Consider the following 20,733-nt stretch of genomic DNA (forward strand, 5'->3'; position numbering starts at 1 on the left):
GCCCATCCACAGACAGGCTCACACCCTTCTTTCCTCCTCCATGTCTACAATGCCTGATTCTCACAGGCCCTGGATGCTGTAGTCACCCTCAAGTATGTTTCTGCATGGGAATGTGAAAATGGAGGTTTCTGTCCTGCCTGGTCCCACAGCCGCTTTACCTCAAATAAACACACAGAGACTTATAATAATTTATAAATTTGGCCAAAGGCTAGGGTTTATTATTGGCTAGCTCTTTCTCTGAATGATTAACCCATTTCTATTAATCTACATATTGCCATGAGGCTGTGGCTGACCCATAATCTGGCATGTTACTCCTTTAGCAGCCCAGCATCTCTTCAGCAGCCCAGCATCTCTTCATGACAGCCTCTCCCTGCCTCCCTCTCTCCAGCCTTCTCCTGGTCTGGCAGCCCTGCCTATCTTTCTTCCTGGCCAATCAGTTTTATTCATCAACCAATAAGAGAATCACATATACAGAAGGACATCCCCCAATCAGGGATGTGAAGTGTATGAGGAAACAGAAGAAGCACTATATCCTACTTCCCACTCCTGTGCAGGTTTTGGTGGGAGAACAGACATGTCTTCACAGATGCTCAGAGGCAGGAACTGGAAAAGCATTCACTACCGCGGGTCATCTGTGACAACACTGGCCTCACCAGGGTACCTGTGGATGCCTTCCATACTGGAAAATTCCCCCAGGACTTTGAGTCTTGTGAAGACATCCCTAGCATGGACCTTGAAGTGTGGAGGGAGACCTTTCCACAAGGTAACTCTGAGCCTCTTGTTATTTTGCCACAGTACTAAAGTCAGTGTAACCTCTCAAACAGACTGATTTTAACCCTGTGCTGCTGAGTCTTGCCTTCTCCTGTGGTATGGTAGTGCCCCAATGAGAACTAAGAATTGGACCAGAGGTCTACAACAGTTGAAAGACCTGTATGTACCCCATCTAAGTTCACACACTATTTGATAGCTGCTGAGCCTTGGTACTGGCAACCCAGATGCTCCTTCTCTGCCATGGCTCTGTACCCATGAGATTCCAACAGCCCTCTGGAGCTCTGGCCACCATGGGTGCTTACAGAGTGTCCTGGGATCCTCCTGGCTGACAAGCAGCAGATGAGCTCTTATTTAAGAGCAAGTAGTGACTGACACTTGGCTGTGTCGAAAAAATGTACAATTGAGCAGGGACCTACAGATTCCTGAGATGTAATTAGCAAAGTAAATGTTATCACCTTGGCTTTAGTTCTATACTTAGGATAAACTAAATTATACCTCATAAATTACCACTGACACAAAACATGTATTGTTTTTGCGTGTGTGCGCATTGACGGGTATGTGTGCATTTTTATGTTTGTATATATTTGGGTGCACATTTGTGCACACTTGTATCTGGAGGCCTGAAGTTGACACTGAGTGTCCTTGATTTCTTTATCTTCCAGTATTGAGGCAGGGTCTCCCACTGATTCTAGAGCTGGTTGGTGTGGCTAGCCATATTGCTCTAGGAATTCCTTGTCTTTGCCTCCTGTGTGCTGGGATTATGGTCACAGTGCCATGCCCATCCAGAATTTCTGTGGGTTATGGGTATATAAATCCTGGTCCTCACAACTGTGCAGCAAGTAGTTTACCATACAAGAAATTTTCTCAACTGCACGAAGTGTTTACTCTTTCATTAACTATATGACATCAGCTTTGTGCCATATAAGTCTTGGTTGGCTTCAAGAATTAGCTACATGGCAGGTACTTCTCCAGGGCCTGGGACCCATTTACCAGAAGAAACACGGGGATGCATGCTGTACATGCCCATAGAGACACACAGGTAATGGGAAATAAAGTTTTAATTGAAGAATGCAGCTCAACCCACAGCAGGACTGGTGGTCTAGAGTATTTCTTTTTTGTGACTTCACTGAATTTTGACCTTCAACATTCCACAGATGACAAATGTGTCTTCCCAGACAAAGTGGACAATGGAAACTTTGTGCACTGTGAAGAGTCTGGAAAGCTGGTACTGGTGTATTTCTGTCTCCATGGATACAAGTTGCATGGCCAAGAGCAGGTCACATGCACCCAAAATGGGTGGGACTCCGAGCCTCCTGTCTGTAAAGGTCAGTGGTGTCACATGGCATGGAGGTCAACAGCAATTATGAATCAATCTGTGTTTCCCCAAAGGAGATCAGATCCTTTACCAAAACATTTTTCTGAGCACAGGTGTGTCACTAGAGGTGTTCTGGCACTGCAGGAGAAGATACCCCCTCTGTTGGCCACACTCCATTGCTTTCTTCAGATGGCAAAACATGGACAGTCACTTCAAATCTGGATTCCTGGTGATTTAGGGAAGGACAGAAGAAACGGGGCCAGTTAGTTCTAGACGAGGTTGTGGGAAGAACCACGAGAGCTCATACCCTGGTTCTCACTGCAGGCAGCCGTAGAAAGAACTATCACCTCCTTAGGCATCCCAATCCCAGCTGTGTTCTTAGTCTCCTCATGCTCATGGAATCTCTTCCCAATCCTCTCACATCCAGTAATAGGAGAGAAAGAAACGGGCACGTTCAGGCCCTGCTGTAAGGACTCCCCTGGCTTCCACCATCCACTTCTCTCTTGTGATTGTGCGAAGCAAGTATTTCCTCCAAGATGCTAGGGGTCAGACTGTGGGGGAAGAGCCTGGGTTTTACCTGCAAAGAGACAAGTCTGTCAGAAAGAATAAGACTGGGCTCTAGTCCCCTGCCAATGAGACGTATCAGTACAGTAGCTAGTATCTTCTATTTTACTTGAAATCTTCCTGCCCTAGGTAATTCTTCTGCAAGGGGAAGGGGGCAGTGAGAAAAGGCACAGGAGGCCTGCTTTTAGAGAAGATGAGTTACTGGACTCAACGTCCGGCAGTCACTTGAATAATAGACTCCTGAATGAAAGACAGACCCTGCATACCAAGTGATCCCAGAGGCAGCCTTCTATGGCCTGCTTGCTGCGGCACACATTTAGCAAAAGTCTGAAGGCAGAGGCGATGTCATGAGAGAACTTGGCTGGTTTTCCAGAAGAGATAAAATCCAAAGGTTGTCTTTTTTTTCTTTGAGCAGTGGAAAGGTGGAAAGACTCTGTACAGCACTGTGAACCTGACAGACACCTCTGAGCTTCCCAGGCCCAGTGTCTGAGGGCAAGCTTTAGCCTATGCCTCCTTTGCCACAAGGATAAACATTTCATTGCAACTGTGGAATCCAAAATGCTTTGTTCTTCAAGGGTTGCAATGATCTTCTCTTCTAAACTCTGAGCAGTAAAGGGGCAGAAGGCCAAGTCTCAGCCATAGACACGGCTGACTCTCGTGTTCTGCACTCCAGGTCAGATGGTCACACTGGGTTCCCCAGTGCATGACTGCAGCCTGAGAGAGCAGAACAAGGAGGAGAGGAAGCAGAGCTAGGAAAAGAGCTGGCAGCAAGTGAGCTGCCCAGGAATCAATAGGTCCAAAGGCCACCACTGTTGGAAGAGATGGAAGCTATTGTGGGCTAGAAACCTGGGTGTAAACCCACAGTCCCACTGTCATTAGAAAGTAGGCTGAGAAGACCCAGAGCTAACAGACTCCCCAATTCTCTTTTGGGTCAGGGAACAAGGCGAAGGACTTTATCACTGATGATACCATCAGAGATTCTCTACCAGAAGACAGAATGCCCACAGAATGAGTGACAGGAGCCCAGCTGTTTTATGACATGGCAGCATCTATGTGCACACGTTGTTTCTGACAACTGCTGCTTAGATTACCCTGAGCTATCACACTCTGCGCTTAATCCTCACTAACATTATGACAAACCTGGAAACCTCCACGCTGTTTGGCTGAAAAATCAAACAAACAAAAAATGCTTGTTCCACCAGGGTTACTAGTTCTCCCCAATGGCAGTGTCTCGTTAGGGTGTGAGACTTAGGTTTGACACCGTGATGTCCTACGGCTGACCAGCCCTGGTATGGTGTGCTCTTAGACTTACTTCGTGTAGTCTAAAACTTCTACATACCCATGTGAGCTATTTGTTTTAGGATTTACAGTTGCAAAGGAAAGCTTAGCTAAGGGAAATTCTACACCTCCGCAGTCTGCCTGAGCTGATCACTGACTATATTGAATACGAGCTGACATAACAGTTCACGGGGCTCCTGTGCCCTGAACTCTTGAGAGCAGCACGCCCCTTCTGCTTCCACTAAACAGCTTTATGTCATAGAAATCACTTTTTCTGTCCCCAGTCCACACCCTTCAGCCGTTTTTATCCTGACTTTTCCCTTTAGCAGTCAGTTCCTGGCTCCCTAAAGTGAAGGAAGGAGGATTTAGGTACAGCAGTGAACAGGTACCAAGGACTTAGTGGCCATCGGCTTAATTTGTCAGCTGTCAGGAGGAACATCAAGTAGCATGGCCTGTACTTGCAACAAGTGAACTCATAATGTGGACTCCATGACACCAGAAGAAACGGCCTTCTCTTTACAGGCCAGCAACATTTCAGGGCCAACAGCTCTGAAATTGAATGGGTATTGTCCACGAGGCACTACAAAGCCATGTGAGTTAAGGGTGAGGCACCCACTGAGCAGCACTGACCATGTCCTCTTCCCTCAATGCAGTGACTCAGCAGCTTCACACCAGAGTAGCTAATTGCTATGCCCCTTGAGGTCACTCAGCTTACTCCCGCTTCCAAGGTACAGCGAGAATGCTCATGGGATCCAGCTCATTGGCTGCCTATTTAAATTAATTAGCGAACGTACAACACTAAGAACAAGGCCTAGTGCCCTTACAGCAGTGAATGTATACACACCATGAAATACCATGCTGAATATATTAGAAGGGGGTCTGCCAGTACAATAGAACCAAGTCACCTAAGAAACACTGCTGAACAAAAACACAGCTGACAGAGTGGCATACTTGATGGGAACCCATTCTGATTTGTCTGGAAGAAACGGCAGCTAGTTGCATGTGTTGCATAGATGAAAGTTTTCATGAGCTTGCAAAGCGCACGGCAGGACCGAGACCTCATAACTGCAGGTGTCTCTTCAGAGCAAGATGGGAAGAGGGAAGGAAGAGAGACTACTCGCTCTATGATTGCAAATCCAAGTTTCCTGCCTTGTTGTTTTCATAATATTCTTACATGCAAATCATGAAGGGCACTGAGGGAACATTATAGGTACAGATGTGTTTATACATACAGATGTCTTCACTAAACCTTTACCTCTAACTACATATATCCAAAGAAGGAATTACAAGGAAACAAAACGGATCTTTAAAGAATGATAGAGACTAAAGATTTTTGTCATAAATTGGCATGAATATGTATCTAACTGATCTCCAACCAGTGTGCCTATCCATGTGACTCACTCTAGAAGGGAGGGCTACGAGCTTAACTATTTAACATAGGAAATCCAAAGAGATGGCTTTATCTTCTCTGTTCAAATCCTGTTTAGTCCCTAAAATCCATCTGGGATACTCTAAGTGAGCTAAAACCTATAGTCTCAGGCATTTGAATACTTGGTCCACCAGTTGGTTGTGCTGTTTGGGGAGGATTAGGTGGAGGAAGTATGTCAATAGGGACAAACTTTTAGAGTTGCAAATCTTGTGGCATTCCAAGTTTGTTCTCTGTTTGGTGCCCACGGCTCAAGATGTGAGCTCTCAGCTGCTCCAGCCTCCATGCATGCCTGCTGCGATGCCACTCTACCATGATGGACTATTAACCTTCTGGAATCAGTCCAGCTAAGCCCTTTATTGTAGAAGTTGCCTTGATTGTGATATTTTATTACAGTATTATGAGTAATGAGTACATATGTTAGAATTAGGGAGTGGGATATTGCTGTGCCAGACATGATCGTGTTTGTTTTTGGAGGAATGTAGAAGATTTTGGAACTTCGGACTAGAAAAGTGGTTTAATGCTGCGGTGGAGCCTAATGACCTCCCTAGTAGGCTGTTGAAAGATAGTAGCGATAAAAGCTATGTGGACTGTGGGGGTCCCGTCTCAATAGATTCTAGATGCAAATGGTATCGTTGCGAGATTTTGGCAAAATTGTGGCCGCTTTTTGCTTTTGTCTTACAAACTTGCCTGGGGCTGAATTTAACAGCAATGGTTTAATTTATTTGTTGAAGATTTTAAAGACATCCTAGTATTGACTCTGTTAAATGATGATTAGTAATCACCCTTAATGCATGTCTACAATGAAAATGAGAGAGTAGCACAAAACGGAATGCAAAACAGTTTGAAGAGACAAAGAGCACCAGGAAACTTAATGGTGCAACCCAAGCTTGTGATGAAAGAGACAGGAAGACAAGGAGAGGCCTTAGCTGCCTTGGAATAAAGGGAAGGACGGTGGAAGGAAGAGGCTGGGGAAGGGACGACACACAAAAGCTCCCACATAAGTGACTCAAGGGATTCAGGGTTCATCCCAGGTTGGTAGCCACACTTGGCAGTGTCACCCATATTGTGCTAGATTTAGAGTCATGAAAAATGTGGGAGTAAATGGATCATGGAACCTTCCTCCACAGTCTCAGAGAGCTGCTGAGGTCAGGCGGTGTGTGGCAGGGAGTCCCTCCCTGCAAGACGGTCCTCGAGAAAGCAAGAGGCCCTGAGAGCCATTGCACGAAGCTGTGTCAATGAAGCCTGTGTTAAAGCAGAGGCGTTTCAGACATCAGAGCCATGAAGATCTGCCAGAGAGAGAGCTGCACACAGAAAGTAGAAACAGCCTGGGGTGGAAATGGAGCAGTTCTTGCAGGCCCCAAGGTTGGGAGGGCAAAGCTGCCTAAACCTTTTGACATCAAACATGGAGCTACAGGACTTGGTATTTTCCTTTTGAAATAGCAACATATATTCCTTTGAAATAGCAACATATATTCCTTTTGAAATAGCAACATATATTCTAAGCCATCATGTGTTGGAAGCATGCAAGTTGCCTTTTGAGTTTGCAGGGGTTATAATCTCATTGCCTTGAGTGACTTTTGACTTTTAAACCATGTTAAGACTCAAAGACTATGGAGCTTTTTGGAGTTGCATTCTGCATTCTGATGCAGCCATGACCCTGTGGGAACCAGGGAGTAGAGTGTAGTGATTTGAGGGAGATGTCTCCCATAGTCTAAGGCATTTGAGGATTTGGTCTCCAGTTGGTTTCACCGTTGGGGGAGGTTCATGAGGTGTGGTCTTGTTGGAATATGTCAATGTGAGTGAGCTTTGAGAGTTCAAAACCTCACACTCTTCCAAGTTGTCCTCTGTTCAGTGGCTTGTGCTTTAAGGTGTGAGCTCAGTTGTTCCAGCCATGCTTCCCCACCACAATGGAGGTCGATAGACTCTTATCCCTCTAGAAGGATAAGCCCCACCCACAAATAAAACTGTCTTTAAGTTGCTTTGGTTACAGTGTTTCATCATAGCAATGAAAAATCACCATCCGTGTAAAACTGATGAGTGTATGTGATGAGTTTTGTTCAAGCTGTGGGTTCCAGTGGATAGAAGCTGCCTGTCTGTGGCTTTTCGTAATTGTTATACAACATGTGTATAATGGATGAGTGCATATATTTCTATGTCTGCTTCCAAGGATAGACCGAGTTGTGGAGATACTTTCATGGTGATGTGAGGACACAAGCTGCTACTTTTGAAAAACATCAGAATTTTAGCAGACACACAACACCTTGGTCCTCCATGCAGGCTGCACTGGAGTTCTAATAAGGTGGCCAACCACAACATGTTTTCTCTCATGCTTTGTAGGAAGCATCAGTCTCCTCTCAGGGTTAATCCTCTGTAGGAAAGTCCAGAGTGTACATGGTCCCAAACTCACTGGTCCTCTAGAGTGACTTCTGTTTAGAACTGATGATGTTGAGCCTGAGGTTGACTGTTGTCCCAAAGAAAGATATGTTCAAATCCTAAGCATCAGTATCTCAGGATGTGGCCCTATTTGAAAACAATCTTTACAGATGCTTCTGGGTGGCCCCCACCCTGGGGGCCTTACAAGAAAAGATGCCAAGGTAGGACAGTTGGAGAGACTTGGGGAGTACGGCAATGAGTCTGCAAGACCCAAAACACCCAGAGTTGTTCCGGAAGAGGAAAAGGAAGATCCTGTGGAGGGGCATGGTGCTCTGACACCTTCATTACGCTTCTGGCCTCCAGAATGGAAAGGAAACCAGGTTCTTTTCTTAGGCTCTCAGCTTGTGGTGACTCCTGGTGGCAGCCATGAAAACTACATATGGGAAAAGTAATAAGATCCCCAGGCTTCACTGAGAAGTAGAGAAAGGGCATAGCGTCTGCCAACCATCACCTTCCACAGGCACAGCTTGCCCTGCACACTGCCACAGAACTGGGTTCCATGGTAACAGAGTCCTCATGCAGTGAGGCAGGAAAGGCAAGTTCAGCGACTCACACTTGTGTGGAAGCCGGGTGGATGCGTGAATGACAGAGTAAGCAGGGACATAGGCAGAGCACAGCTGGACCACCAGCCACAGGGGCTGGAGAGTTGGACCTGGCCGCAGAACCAGTGCTGAGGTGCTTTGTAGGTAACTTACAAGCACAGAGAGTATGAGGTGACAATACAGCTGGGAAGGTGGCAAGGCTATGACAATGGTGTTCTTGATACCAGGGATGAACGTAAGTGGTAGCTGGCCTGGAAAAAAAATGAGTCTGCTGCATGGGGCTGGGGACGTAGGCTCTTTTTTCCCTACTAATGACTGCGCATTGTTCCTGTAGATGTTAATGAGTGTGCAGACTTGACACACCCACCTTGCCACCCCTCTGCAAAGTGCAAGAACACCAAGGGAAGCTTCCAGTGCGTGTGCACGGATCCTTATGTGCTAGGAGAGGATGAGAAGACCTGCATAGGTGAGTGGCTTCCTTGCGATGTCTGTTGGCTGGTGTCTTTAAAATAAGAAAAATACTGTATTTGAGGTTATCAAACTTTAGTTAAGTTCCTAAGGGTGCTCCAAGCCTTCCCAGGTGCCGAACTGAGGCACACACCATCTAGGGGTAAGTAGACAAGGAGAACCCAGAGAAATTAGGGGAATGGCACATGTCAGCCTTCAACAGTATGTCTGAAACACCTTTTTAGATGTAAACCATGCTACAGAATGTATACAGCAGAATTTGAGGCTGCCTCTGTTTGCATTTACCCTTGTAAGCCCAAGATAGTTAATTCAGAAAGAAACCTACCACAGTGAACCATGAGACCCTGAAGTCAGCGTCCTAATTCCCTACAGGCCCACACACATTGCTAATCCATGAGACAGCTTCAAGGGCCCAGAGTAAAACTCCTGATGCTGTCAGCTAAAGGGCACCTGTCCACAACTGGTGATGTTTGTTTGGTCCAGGATGTCTTCAGCAGTCCCCTCTGAATGCTTAGCACTGAAGCCAGAAAACAGCTGAAGACAGAATTTCTTCATTGATGTGTTATCACCAGAAAGCACATGTTCCAGAAACACGCATGATGGACAATGTCCCTTGTAAGTGTAGGGCTGAAGGTCTTAACCAGGGTTGAAATTGATCTTTATGTCATTCTGGAGTGAGAAATGCATGGAGGTTTCACACCCTGCACAAAAGGTTCATAGAGCTGAGCTTGGAGCTGGGCAGGGTGCACAGGCCATGTCTGGAGTCTCTACAGTCATGTGTAGGCTGAGGCACAGTAGGTGGCCTAACAGAATGCCAAGTCCAAGCTGGGGAAAGGTAAAGAGGCCTTGGTATGGCAGTTCCTAGGAAAGAAGCAGAGGCTGTCTAGATAGTTTTCACTTGACACACTGCCCAATGTAAACCCCGGGGGGTCAGCTGTAAGAAATACCAGTGTCCCCGGCTTTCAAAAGGGTCAGACCTTGAGAGATGTTTAGATCTTATGGAGAGAGAACAGCTGGGGTGCAGGCCCCTGTTGGAAAACCAGTACATGATATCAGGCCTCAACGCTCTCAACACCACTTCTCTCACTCAGAATCATCCCTGGCCGGCACTGACCTAATAACCTCCTGCAGCCTCTTCCTGGGACTAGTCCTCATAGCTTTAGGGGCATGGCACCTTTTACAGTGATGGACACGGTACAGTCTGCGACATTGTGACATTTAAAAGCCAGTTCTCTGCTGGAGGGTTTCTAGCAGTTCTGGGGCGCTAGTGATAAGTGGCTGGCAGAGGATTCAATAACAAGGTTGTGATAGCGGGGCTTGGAGAAAAGGCCACAGACTGACAGCTCCTTGCAGGAAGTCAGTGGGCTTAGAACTTGGCAGGGACACAGAAGACAAGAGAGCAGCACCTGCTCAGACTCCAGTATCACATGTTTCAGGCTCCTGGCTAGACTGGCCCAAGGGTTCTGCCCTTTCATTTCTAATTCTCAGTGGATGGTTCAGTTTGTCTCTATGTTGGAAAGACCACTGGGAAATGTGTCATCCGTCCCTAGATTTCCCCGGAAGTTCTAATTGCACAGAGCTTCAGTCTGCCTTCCTGGACCCCAGCCGAATCTCACTATCTTTGCAGATCCCTAATGCGTGTGAACACAGTTCTAGTGCTGTGCCGCGTCCTTCGGGCGCAGCCGCTGTGTGTCCATTGTCCTGTCCCATCTGATTCCTTTAGGATACCCAGGCAGCTCACTCAGGAAGCTCACTGTCTGTCACCCAAGACGAGAAAGGAAGGATATCCCCATCCCAATCCCAGCCCTGGAACTGTAGCAGTCACTAGACCTGAACCTCTCTCCCAGTTACAGGGCCAGACCCCACCAGCTCTCACCACCTCTGATTCATCCAGGGAAGAACTTAACACCTAAAAATGTTTCCCTCCATGAGTTGTGGTAGGAGCGAGGCAAGTAGAGGTCCATAGCCATGCTGGTCAGGTCTGTTGACTTACGCATCCTCCTCTACAGATTCTGGCAGGCTACCTCGGGCATCCTGGGTCTCTATTGCACTGGGAGCACTCCTCATTGGTGGTTTGGCCAGTCTCACCTGGACTGTAATTTGCAGGTGGTAAGTCCCTCCTTTTGCCCATTTCCTACTCTCTGGGTATTTCTCTTCCCAAAGCTCCCTTACTTATCACAGACCACTGTACGGCAGACTAGACTATCAGGCATGATTTAGATAATAATGGTGGGTCAGGTGATGAAGGGCCAGAAAAGAGATGGCCTTATTCAGTGGGCAAGACCCAGGCCACACACATAACTGGTGCATGACCTTAGTAGTTGCCAGCTGAGGCATTTACTGTCCACCAACCACTATGGTAAGGCCCTACAGTGTTGGGGGAACCAGTCAGGATGCAGCTGTGGTGTCTGAGTAAGCAAGATTGGCCCCCCAAACAACAGGACAGGGTGGGGGACAGGCACACATCCATACTGTGTAGAGCATTACATAGGTGTTCCCAGGAAACTGAGCCATTATGGGAAGATCTTTGACTAAGCAGCTCACAAGTATCCCAAGTCTCTGGCCATGGTGACCACCAGCTTATCAGTGTCCAGCTTGAATTTGATCAAGTGTCAGATTTTCACCTCTCCCATTCCCCATCCCTTCTTCTTCCCCTATCCTGTCTCTAGAAGAAAGACTACCTTTCACCTTCATAGCACTCTTTCCCAAGCATACACATAGTTAACCACAGCGTACTCATCCTGCTTCCCTTAGGTGAGGATATTTACACAGTAAAAGTAGTGCTTGGTACTACTTCTAGATTTTAGGTTCTCCAGAACCCAGGACTACTTCCTATTTTGGGGGGGAAGGCATTTCTTTAAACCATGGTCACCAGTTACCCAGAAACCTGTTATTTTGTTGTAAGAGAGATAGAGGGATTGTGCACATGACAAAATTTCTACTGACGAGAAATGTACACAAGGTCTATGGATAGAAGAAAAAATGACTCTCTTTCAAGAGTCACATAACCAATGCATGTACACGGGGGTGGAGAGTCATTGCGTGGATAGGCTGTGCGAGGTGACATTAGTGTAGCCTTGCATGACTACAGGACAGCTTATAAGCCTACAGATGCAGCAAACATGACAGGCCATTCAAAAGAATATGAGCAGTGCGTAGCAAATGTCTCCTTACAGGCATTGCAACTTGATTAACACATTTCTTTTTAATAATTAAAATCATGAGCTGGGTGGTAGTGGAGCATGACTTCAATCCCAGTCTTGTATACAGAATGAGTTCCAGGACAGCCAGGTCTACACAGTTAAATGAAACCCTGTCTCGAAAAACGAAACAAAAAAACATTAAAAGCGTGATAAATTAAATGAGGCAGGGTCAGGCATGGGTGCAGCTTTCACAAGCTATGAGGAATGGCTTTTCTAGCCACTGTGCCCTGGGATGCCTCCTGACACTGCAAAGATCATAGTCTCCACTGACTCCTCTGGAGTTATGTGCTCCCGGTTAATGACCTGCATGAAGCCATAGAGGAAGACATTGTCTGTGGTCCCCTGAGTGACTTCCCTGACTTTAAATCCAGAGAGGTGGATACTGTTTCTATGACTGTGTGCAGCTACTGTGGAGCAGGATACACGCAGGCCCTGGAGGGGTCTTCTAAGTTCTAATAACAATGGCTAGATGTATGTCTGTCTACAGGACACATTCTGAGAGGAAATCCACATTGCTGATCACGGAGGGGAATGCAAGAGTGACCACCCAGCCAGGATTAAAAACCAGTCAGGAGAGAGGGATTTCACCACACAAGGCTACAGCTGAAGACACCAGACAGGTACTGTATATGTTCGTCTCCCCAGTCCCTGGGATGTCACTAAGACTATCATCTGTTCTTGTAACTGTGCACAGGTGCCCTCCATGCAGCAATTTAATATGGACCTCTGTTCTATTCCAGACTTCCATCATGCTGTGTATGTTTCTTTCTCAAACTACTTGTGTTTATAAAAGACTGATAATTTGTCAGAAGTTGAACCCACTTTTTAAAAAGTACAGGCGAGTTAGAACTAGTAGCTGTCAAATCCAAAAGAAACTAAGACAAGTGGCTAACTGGTGCCTAGTAGCATGCCAAAGTGCATGCTACTCTCCAGACCCTCTCAGCATAGCAAGTACCCACTACATAGTCCACGCTGGCATCCTAGCTCTTCACACCCCATCCCCTAAAGGTCTCCAGCTCACGGGCTTCCCTTCCTCCCAGCCTCTCATTCCTATATAACCCAGCCACTTCAGCCATGTGCCCTCTGGGTCTTCTCTTTCTTGGTCCTCTCCTCTCTCTCCTTTCATGGCTCAGTTTAGTCTATGACTTTCTCGCCATGCTCTGCACTCTCCCTCATATTTACATTAAAAAAAATCCTTCAACCATACCTGGGAGTGTCCATGTCACTTTATACATCTTGTGCTGAAACCCAGGACAGACACATATGAGCCACTCCTAACCAAACCAAAATACTGATTTGAGATTCTCCTAAAGTATATGTGAATTGTGTGTTTCTGCTGGCCTCTGTCACCCACCATATTTGACTCCGAATTCTAGAGTCTGCCTCTTCAGATGCTCCTTCATCTGTCTGCTCTAACCATTTGTCTCTTATTTCCAACCAGTAAGTATCCTCATAGTCCCTCTGACTGCTGGAGCCTGCTACACCCTCCTGGTGCCTACCATGGGCGTCTCTCTGCTAAGAAAACTTACCCTTCTCACTCTATTAGAAAGGTTCTCAACCTTCCCAATGCTGTGATCCTTTAAAACAGTTCCTTGTGCTGTGCTGACTCCCCCAAAGCATAAAATGCTACTTCGGAACTGTAATTTTGCTACTATAATGAATGAATTGTAAATATCTGATATGCAACCCTCAACCCTCCCTTTTCCTAAAAACTTCTCCCAGTCCTTCTCTTCAGCTGCTTTCTCTACTAACCCCCTGTTCTAACCACTCATCTCTGTCTATTGTTATTGCAAAAACCACACTGATTGCTGGGATGCTCCTCTCGCCTAACACTGAAGGAGACCAACTTACAAAACAGGTTTCAGCGTATGTAGATGAGAAAGGAGCCATGCCAAGGATACTGTCAGCACACTCTGAAAGCGCCCAAAGGGAGCATGTGCCTCCTCTCCCCAAGCTCTTATATCCCATCCCTACTACTGTACCCATGACCACGCCCAAGTGGGTGTGGTCAGCAGTGCAGATGCCTAAGATCTCTCCCTACAAATGTAACTTTTTATTATCACCTTAAAGAAACTAGCTTTTGCAGGGACAGTTCTTACTAATCAGCCACCTGTGTCTCATGGTAAATGATCGGATAGAATAAAAAGGCTTGAAATCTAGGTTGTGAAGGTCTAAGAAAGTAATTCAAGGCTTGTAAAGGTCTGGGGGTGTGAAAGCTTAAGTTGTGAGGGTCTAAAGAATGTTTCTAATTTCATTCCCTCTCACTGTGCTATTGTTATATGCAGACTTACAAAAGTTCAGAGTTTTAACATTAATCTAGCTCTGGTAGAACACTGACAACTGTTATCATAGTCACATCTCAAAATGTGAATTTCCCTTGGTTGTACAGACTTTTAAAAACTTCTCATCACATTGGACACATCTCTGTGGAATCTGAATGCCCAGCCCTCTTGACAGAGGAAAAAGTGTTCGTTACTTAAACCCCAAACCATAAGGTCTGCTATGACTCAAAGACATGACGTTATTCCAGCTGTTTACAGACACAGTGTAGATTTGTGTGTAGATTACAAACAATCGTAATGATAATGTATCTAAAACTTTCATCTCGTTTATAATCTCAAAATTCATGTAAGCTTCAGGGAATCATGACTTGGAACCATCTAAGTCTGTTAGACCTGTGACAACAGCCGGTAAGCTAGGCTTCCCAACTGCCTATTCATGAAGGTTCTCTCCATTCTCTTCCTCCTTTCTCACCCCATGCTTAGCCTACTACTTTTTTCTTCCTGCTCTGGATTCTTCCAGATGTCTCTTGCTGTGCTCTCCCTTATATCTACAATGCAAACTATAAATTTGGTGCCAAAATTCCCACTTCATACAGTAACCCAGAGTAAAAGATGTATACAAACCAGTTTCAAAATGACAGGAAAAATGTTTTAACATTTGCTTCAACATTATCTGAGTTATTACTTGGAGGAAATAAAGAAGATAAAGTTTTCTTTTTAAAATAAAATTACTTCGGGGGCTGGAGAGCTAGCTAAGTGGCTAATAATGCAGTTCCATGCACATACGTGAAGCTGCTCACAAATGCCTGGATCTCTGGCTCCAGGAAATCCAAAGCTTTCTTACAGAATCTGAAGCCACCTCCCAGGGACATATACAAGAATAAAAATAACCTTATAACCAGCATGGGAAAATCAGCATTGATTTGATTTTTTACCTCCTACCTTACGTGCACCCCAGGTGATGTTGTCTTTACAGGTTATGTATGACATAGGTTTGGCTTGAGTTTTGGACACAGATATCAAGTGATGCTACCCAGCATCTGAGATGGGCGACTCTCAGGAAATGCAGAATAGAGGGTGAAGGTTGAGTAGGACCGGAGGGCTGCTCCCCAGCATGTGACCCCAGCATGTGACCGCAGCATGTGACCGCAACCCTGTGATTATGTCTCAGGTGTACAAAATGTTCTCACTACATGTGTGAGGTGCCGGTTTAGTTACTTAGCTGGACATACTTATTCCACAATTCCAGCACACATGGAAACATCCAGGCTTTCAACACAACTATACTGGATTATCCTCCAATTAAGAATAAAACGTAGGGCCAGAGACATGGCTCAACAGGTAAAGGTACCTGCTACCATGCCTAAGGACCCAGTTTCGATCCCCAGGACTCACATGGCAGAGGGAGAGAGCCAACTCCCACACTTTTTACTTCAAAGACACCTATCACATGAGGAGACTTTCTGGAATGACTGCATCCTAATCACTGCTGAGGCACTCCCATCGCTTAGGGTGGGTAGAGATACCCAAGGTTCATTGTAAAGCTGGATGTGGCTGAGCCTGCCTTCTGAGAATCACCCTGCTGGAAGTGAGAGCTTTGCTCAGCTAAATGCAAATGGTACCTTCAAGTTTAAATTCACAACCTCAATGGCTTGATTGGCACCTGAGATAGCAGGGGCAATGGGGACAATGCTCACCATGCCTTCTCTCCAGCAGGAGCCTGCCTATGGATCCCGGGTCCTCCTGTGTGAGTAGATGTCCTCAGTTTTGGAGATAGGCATTGGCAAATGCAGGGCTCAAGCTGCATGGAAAACACATGGCACATGTTGGATTCAGAGGCTTGAGGAAGCAGGGTAGTCAACCTCATCAACAGTCCTAGGCCGCAATGACTTCTATCTCACATTTTTCCATGGAAGCAGTCCAGGCCAGACCTTGCTACTGCCTCTCCTACACATCCAGGCTAATGGATGAGTGAGTAGCAGGCTAAAGAGAATCATACATGACTGAAAGGCTGGATTGAGAGAAGCCGGCACAGACTCCAGATCCTTCAAGACAATTTTACGTTCATTCAGAATCACCAAGACTCGCCTCCGAATACATCCATTTCCCCCATTATGTTCCAGTCACCACAAAGCACAGATGAATAAACGCTACAGCCTTATCCTGGTCTGGCACAGACATCTTCCTTCCCCTGGGCTTGCATGAGAAATATATTTATAGATTATGTATCTTTATAAACTGTGGAAACATTATTTCACCTTAACCATCTCGGCTTTTTCATTAACACTCATTCTCCATCTTTGTCCTTGTCCCTCTGTGAGTCTGTCATGCACTGCTGCAACAGACACTTGACACGATAAAGTCACAGAGAGATAAAGTTTGTTTTTTGCTCATGATGCTGGAGGTTTTGGTCCATGGCTGCTAGGTAACACAGCTTTAGGCCTCTGGTAAGACTATGGTGCGATCACATTGTGCAGCAAAGCTTAAGGATGAAACGCAAAATATAAAAACAAAGGGAAATGGCTGAAGGTCCCACAGTCCACGTTAAGGGTCTGTGTCCAGTGGTCTTCCCATTAGGCCTAGCTCTTAGGGGTTCCACCACCTAACTACAAAGTGGGTGCAGCCACTGTTTATAGTACTGTGGAGGGTTCTCCGAAATCTACAACTAGAATTACCTCATGACCCAGCCATTCCACTCCTGAGCACGTATCCAAAGGACTCTTCAATCGGCCTACCACAAAGATACCTGCACAGCCATGTATATTATTATTGTTGCCCTATTCCCAACAGCTCAGAAGTGGAAACAGCCTAGGCATCCATTAGCAGACAAAGAAAATGTGGTACATGTACACAATAAAACTTTATCCAGCCTTAAAGAAAACTGAAATCCTGACCTGTGGGAGGCGGTTTTTTCAGGGTACAGTCAGAGCATGCTGACTCGCCCACGGTTCAGACCTGAGAGGTGGAAGATGGACTGAAGGAAAGGCTAACTAAAGGAGTTACAGGAAAATGAGGGAGACAGAGTAGATGTCAGGAGGGCAGACTCAGTCAGTACTGACTGCCCTGAGTTAATTTTCAGCACTCTTACATACCTTCTCCACAAAGGGGAACACAGCATCACGTATATGGAACAAACAGACTTTTCTTCCTCATTTCTCCAAGGATTCAGTAACCATACCTTAGATTCAACTTCTTGTTACCAGGCCTGTTGTTAGTTAGATAAGACACCCAAGGCCAAGATCGGACATCCTACTGTAGCCTTGCCTTGACCTTTAGGTCTTATGACTTACTGAGGACAGTTTTTGAAAACTCTGCCTTTGAGCCAAGATGGAGTGGAGCCATCCTTATGGGCACTGATACTGACCTTTGTATATCAAAAGGGATAGAATTAGAAATTATTATATTGATTGAGAGACAGCACATGTTTTCTGTCATAACTGTGTATATGAGTGTGTGTGTGGGGGGGGGTAGTTAGATCCTGAAACTACAAAGGGGATTGTGAAGGGGGAAAAAGATCTCTAGAGGAAGAGAAAGGGAGGGCAGCAGGAGGACAGGGGAGAGATTAGAAAACCTATGAAGCAAGCTGGTGAATCCATTTTAATATTAAACAAAATAGACTTCAAACAAAAACTAATTGGAAGAGACAGGAACAACACTACATACACATACTCAAAGGAAAAATCCACCAAGATAACACTTCAGTTGTTCACACCTATGCCCCACACACAAGGACATGCAATTTCATTAAAAAAAAACAAATCACATATTGATCCTCATACACTGATAGTGAGAGACTTCAATACCCCAACCTCATCAATAGACAGGTCATTCACACAGAAACAGAGATGCTGGAGCTAACTGGCATTCTTAACCATATGGACCTAATAGATATTTATACATTTCACCCAAACTCAAAATAACATTCCTTCTTCTATGTGCCTTATGTACCTTTCTCAAAACTTGATCATAGACACAAAGCAAGTCTCAACAGATACAAGAAAATTGAAATAATTTCCTGCATCCTAACAGACCACAGATTAAACTATATCAACCACAGAAACAACAAAAAATCTACAAACTCAGAGAATCAGAACACCTCTCTACCAAATGAAAAATAGGTCAAGACAGAAATTAAGAAAGAAATATAGGGCTGGAGAGATGGCTCAGAGGTTAAGCGCACTGGCTGCTCTTCTAGAGGTCCTGAGTTCAATTCCCAGCAACCACATGGTGGCTTACAACCATCTGTAATGAGATCTGGTCTTCTGGCCTGTAGACATACATGTAGACAAAATATTGCATACATAATAAATAAATAAATCTTTTTTAAAAAGAAAGAAAGAAATATATACAATATACAAAACTTATAAAACACCCTGAAAACTGTTTCAAGGTAAGTTCATAGCACTAAACCCTTACATTAAAAAAAAACCTGGGCTGGGCGTTGGTGGCACATGCCTTTAATCCCAGCACTTGGGAGGCAGAGGCAGGTGGATCTCTGTGAGTTCGAGGCCAGTCTGGTCTACAGAGCAAGTTCCAGGATAGCCTCCAAAACAATACAGAGAAACCCTGTCTCAAAAAACCAAAAATAAAAATAAAAATAGAATAAAATAAAAACCTGGAGAGATCTTATACTAGCACATCTAAAGTCTCTAGAACAAAAAGAAGTAATCACACCCCAAAGGAGTAGATGGCTGTAATAGACTCAGGGCTGAAATCAATAAAATAGAAACAAAGAACAATGAAAACAACAAATGAAAGGAAGAGTTGGTTCTTTTAGAAAATCAACAAGATAGACAAACCCTTATCTAAACTTACTAAAAGACACAGAGAATATCCAAATTAACAAAGTCAGAAGGGGGACATAACAACAGACACAAAGGGAATATAGAGAATCATAAGAATATACTTTAAAAACATGTACTCCACCATTTTGGAAAATCTAAAAGAAATGGATAATTATCTTGCTAGATACCACTTGCCAAAGTTAAATCAAGATCAGATAAGCAATTTAAACATAACCCCTAGTACAGAGAAGTCATTAAAATTCTCCCATCCAAAAAAAAAATGCCCAGGGCCAGATGGTTTTAGTGCAAAATTGGACCAGACTTTCAAAGAAGAATTAATACCAATACTCCTCAAATGATCCTACAAGAGGGAGAAAGATTCTCCCTTACCCTTTTCTCCTTACTGCCTGTAACAGACCAGAGACCTGACCCTCTCCATTATAAGCTGTAGCACTCAGGAAAGGAGGCCACCCCTGTCCTTTGCCTAGGCAGCACAGCAGAGCTGGCCTGGTGGTCTGAAGTGAGGGTAACCCAGCCCCAATATTGTGAGTTGTCTCTACTACTCATCTGGACTGGAGGAAAGATGTGCCCCCACCCCTACCAATGCCTGAGACAGGGGGAGGAGCTGGCCCTGGAGGCTAGAAAGGCAGAAGAGCTGTTGCCTTACCAGCTGCAGGGGAGAGTGGCCCTGTACCTCACCTGGGTGACACAGTAGAGCTGCCCTGAAGTTGTAGGTGTGGGGGAACTCACCCTGAGGGCATGAAAACAGGAGAACACCAGGCAACAAGAAAGTATCCAAGGAGAGTACCAGTGAGGGTCCAGCATCAGTAGTATAGTAGAAACCAAAGGCATCGAACCAATGACACTTAGGGAAGAACACTTGCAAATAAAGATATATGGACAAAAGGGTTTACTGGGTGACTCACTGTGTCCTGTGTCACACTGCAGCTTCCATAATGAGATTTTAAATTTTTCCCTTTTTTCTCTTAAAATTTGTTTTATTTTGGGAAGGGGGGGTGCAAAGGCATAGGGAAATTAATGAGATCATGATATAAGATGTAAAAGACATATAGAATAAATAAAAAGAAAGTGGAAAAATTATCCCACAAAATAGAAACAGAAGGAGCATGGCCCAATTCATTTTATGAGACTACAGTTACATTGATATCCAAACCACACAAAGATTTAACAAAGAGAATTACAGATCAATTTCCCTCACGATCGTTGATGCGAAAATACTCAATAAAACTCTTTAAAACTGAATCCAAGAACATATCAAATAGATCATCCACCATGATCAAGTAGGCTTTATCCCAGAGATGCAAGGATGACTCAATATACAAAAAAATCAATAAATATAATCCACTGTATAAACAAACTGAAAGAAAAGAAACCTCCATAATCGTCCCATTAGATGCAGAAAAGCCCTTTGACAAAAATCTAACACCTAATTCAGATAATAGTCCTGGAGAGACTAGAGATACAAGGGACATACTTCAACACAATAAAGGCAGCTTGCAGCAAGCCCATAGCCAACATCAATCTAAACAGACCAAAACTCTAAACAATTCCACTAAAATCAGGAACAAGACAAGGCTGTTCTACTCTCTCCATACCTGTTCAACATAGTACTTGAAGTCTTAGCTAGAGCAATAAATAAGACA

General features: G+C 44.9%; 1 protein-coding gene across 5 annotated transcripts in view; it reads left to right on the forward strand.

The window, feature by feature from the left end:
* Tpo (thyroid peroxidase) overlaps positions 1-16,548 on the forward strand; it is a 58,208-nt gene extending 41,660 nt beyond the window's left edge. For 3 of the 5 annotated variants that reach the window (XM_040730712.1, XM_040730716.1, XM_040730715.1), the window contains 6 exons: positions 555-763; positions 1,926-2,096; positions 8,667-8,798; positions 10,810-10,909; positions 12,491-12,623; positions 15,999-16,548. In XM_040730712.1, coding sequence (XP_040586646.1) covers positions 555-763; positions 1,926-2,096; positions 8,667-8,798; positions 10,810-10,909; positions 12,491-12,623; positions 15,999-16,040 — 787 coding nt within the window. In that variant the 3' untranslated portion in view covers positions 16,041-16,548. The other 2 variants (XM_040730714.1, XM_040730713.1) reach the window with 2 other exon arrangements.
* Positions 16,549-20,733: the final 4,185 nt, after the last annotated feature.

This window comes from Mesocricetus auratus, unplaced genomic scaffold, assembly GCF_017639785.1.
Source record: "Mesocricetus auratus isolate SY011 unplaced genomic scaffold, BCM_Maur_2.0 Super-Scaffold_100024, whole genome shotgun sequence".
Classification (NCBI taxonomy): domain Eukaryota; kingdom Metazoa; phylum Chordata; class Mammalia; order Rodentia; family Cricetidae; genus Mesocricetus; species Mesocricetus auratus.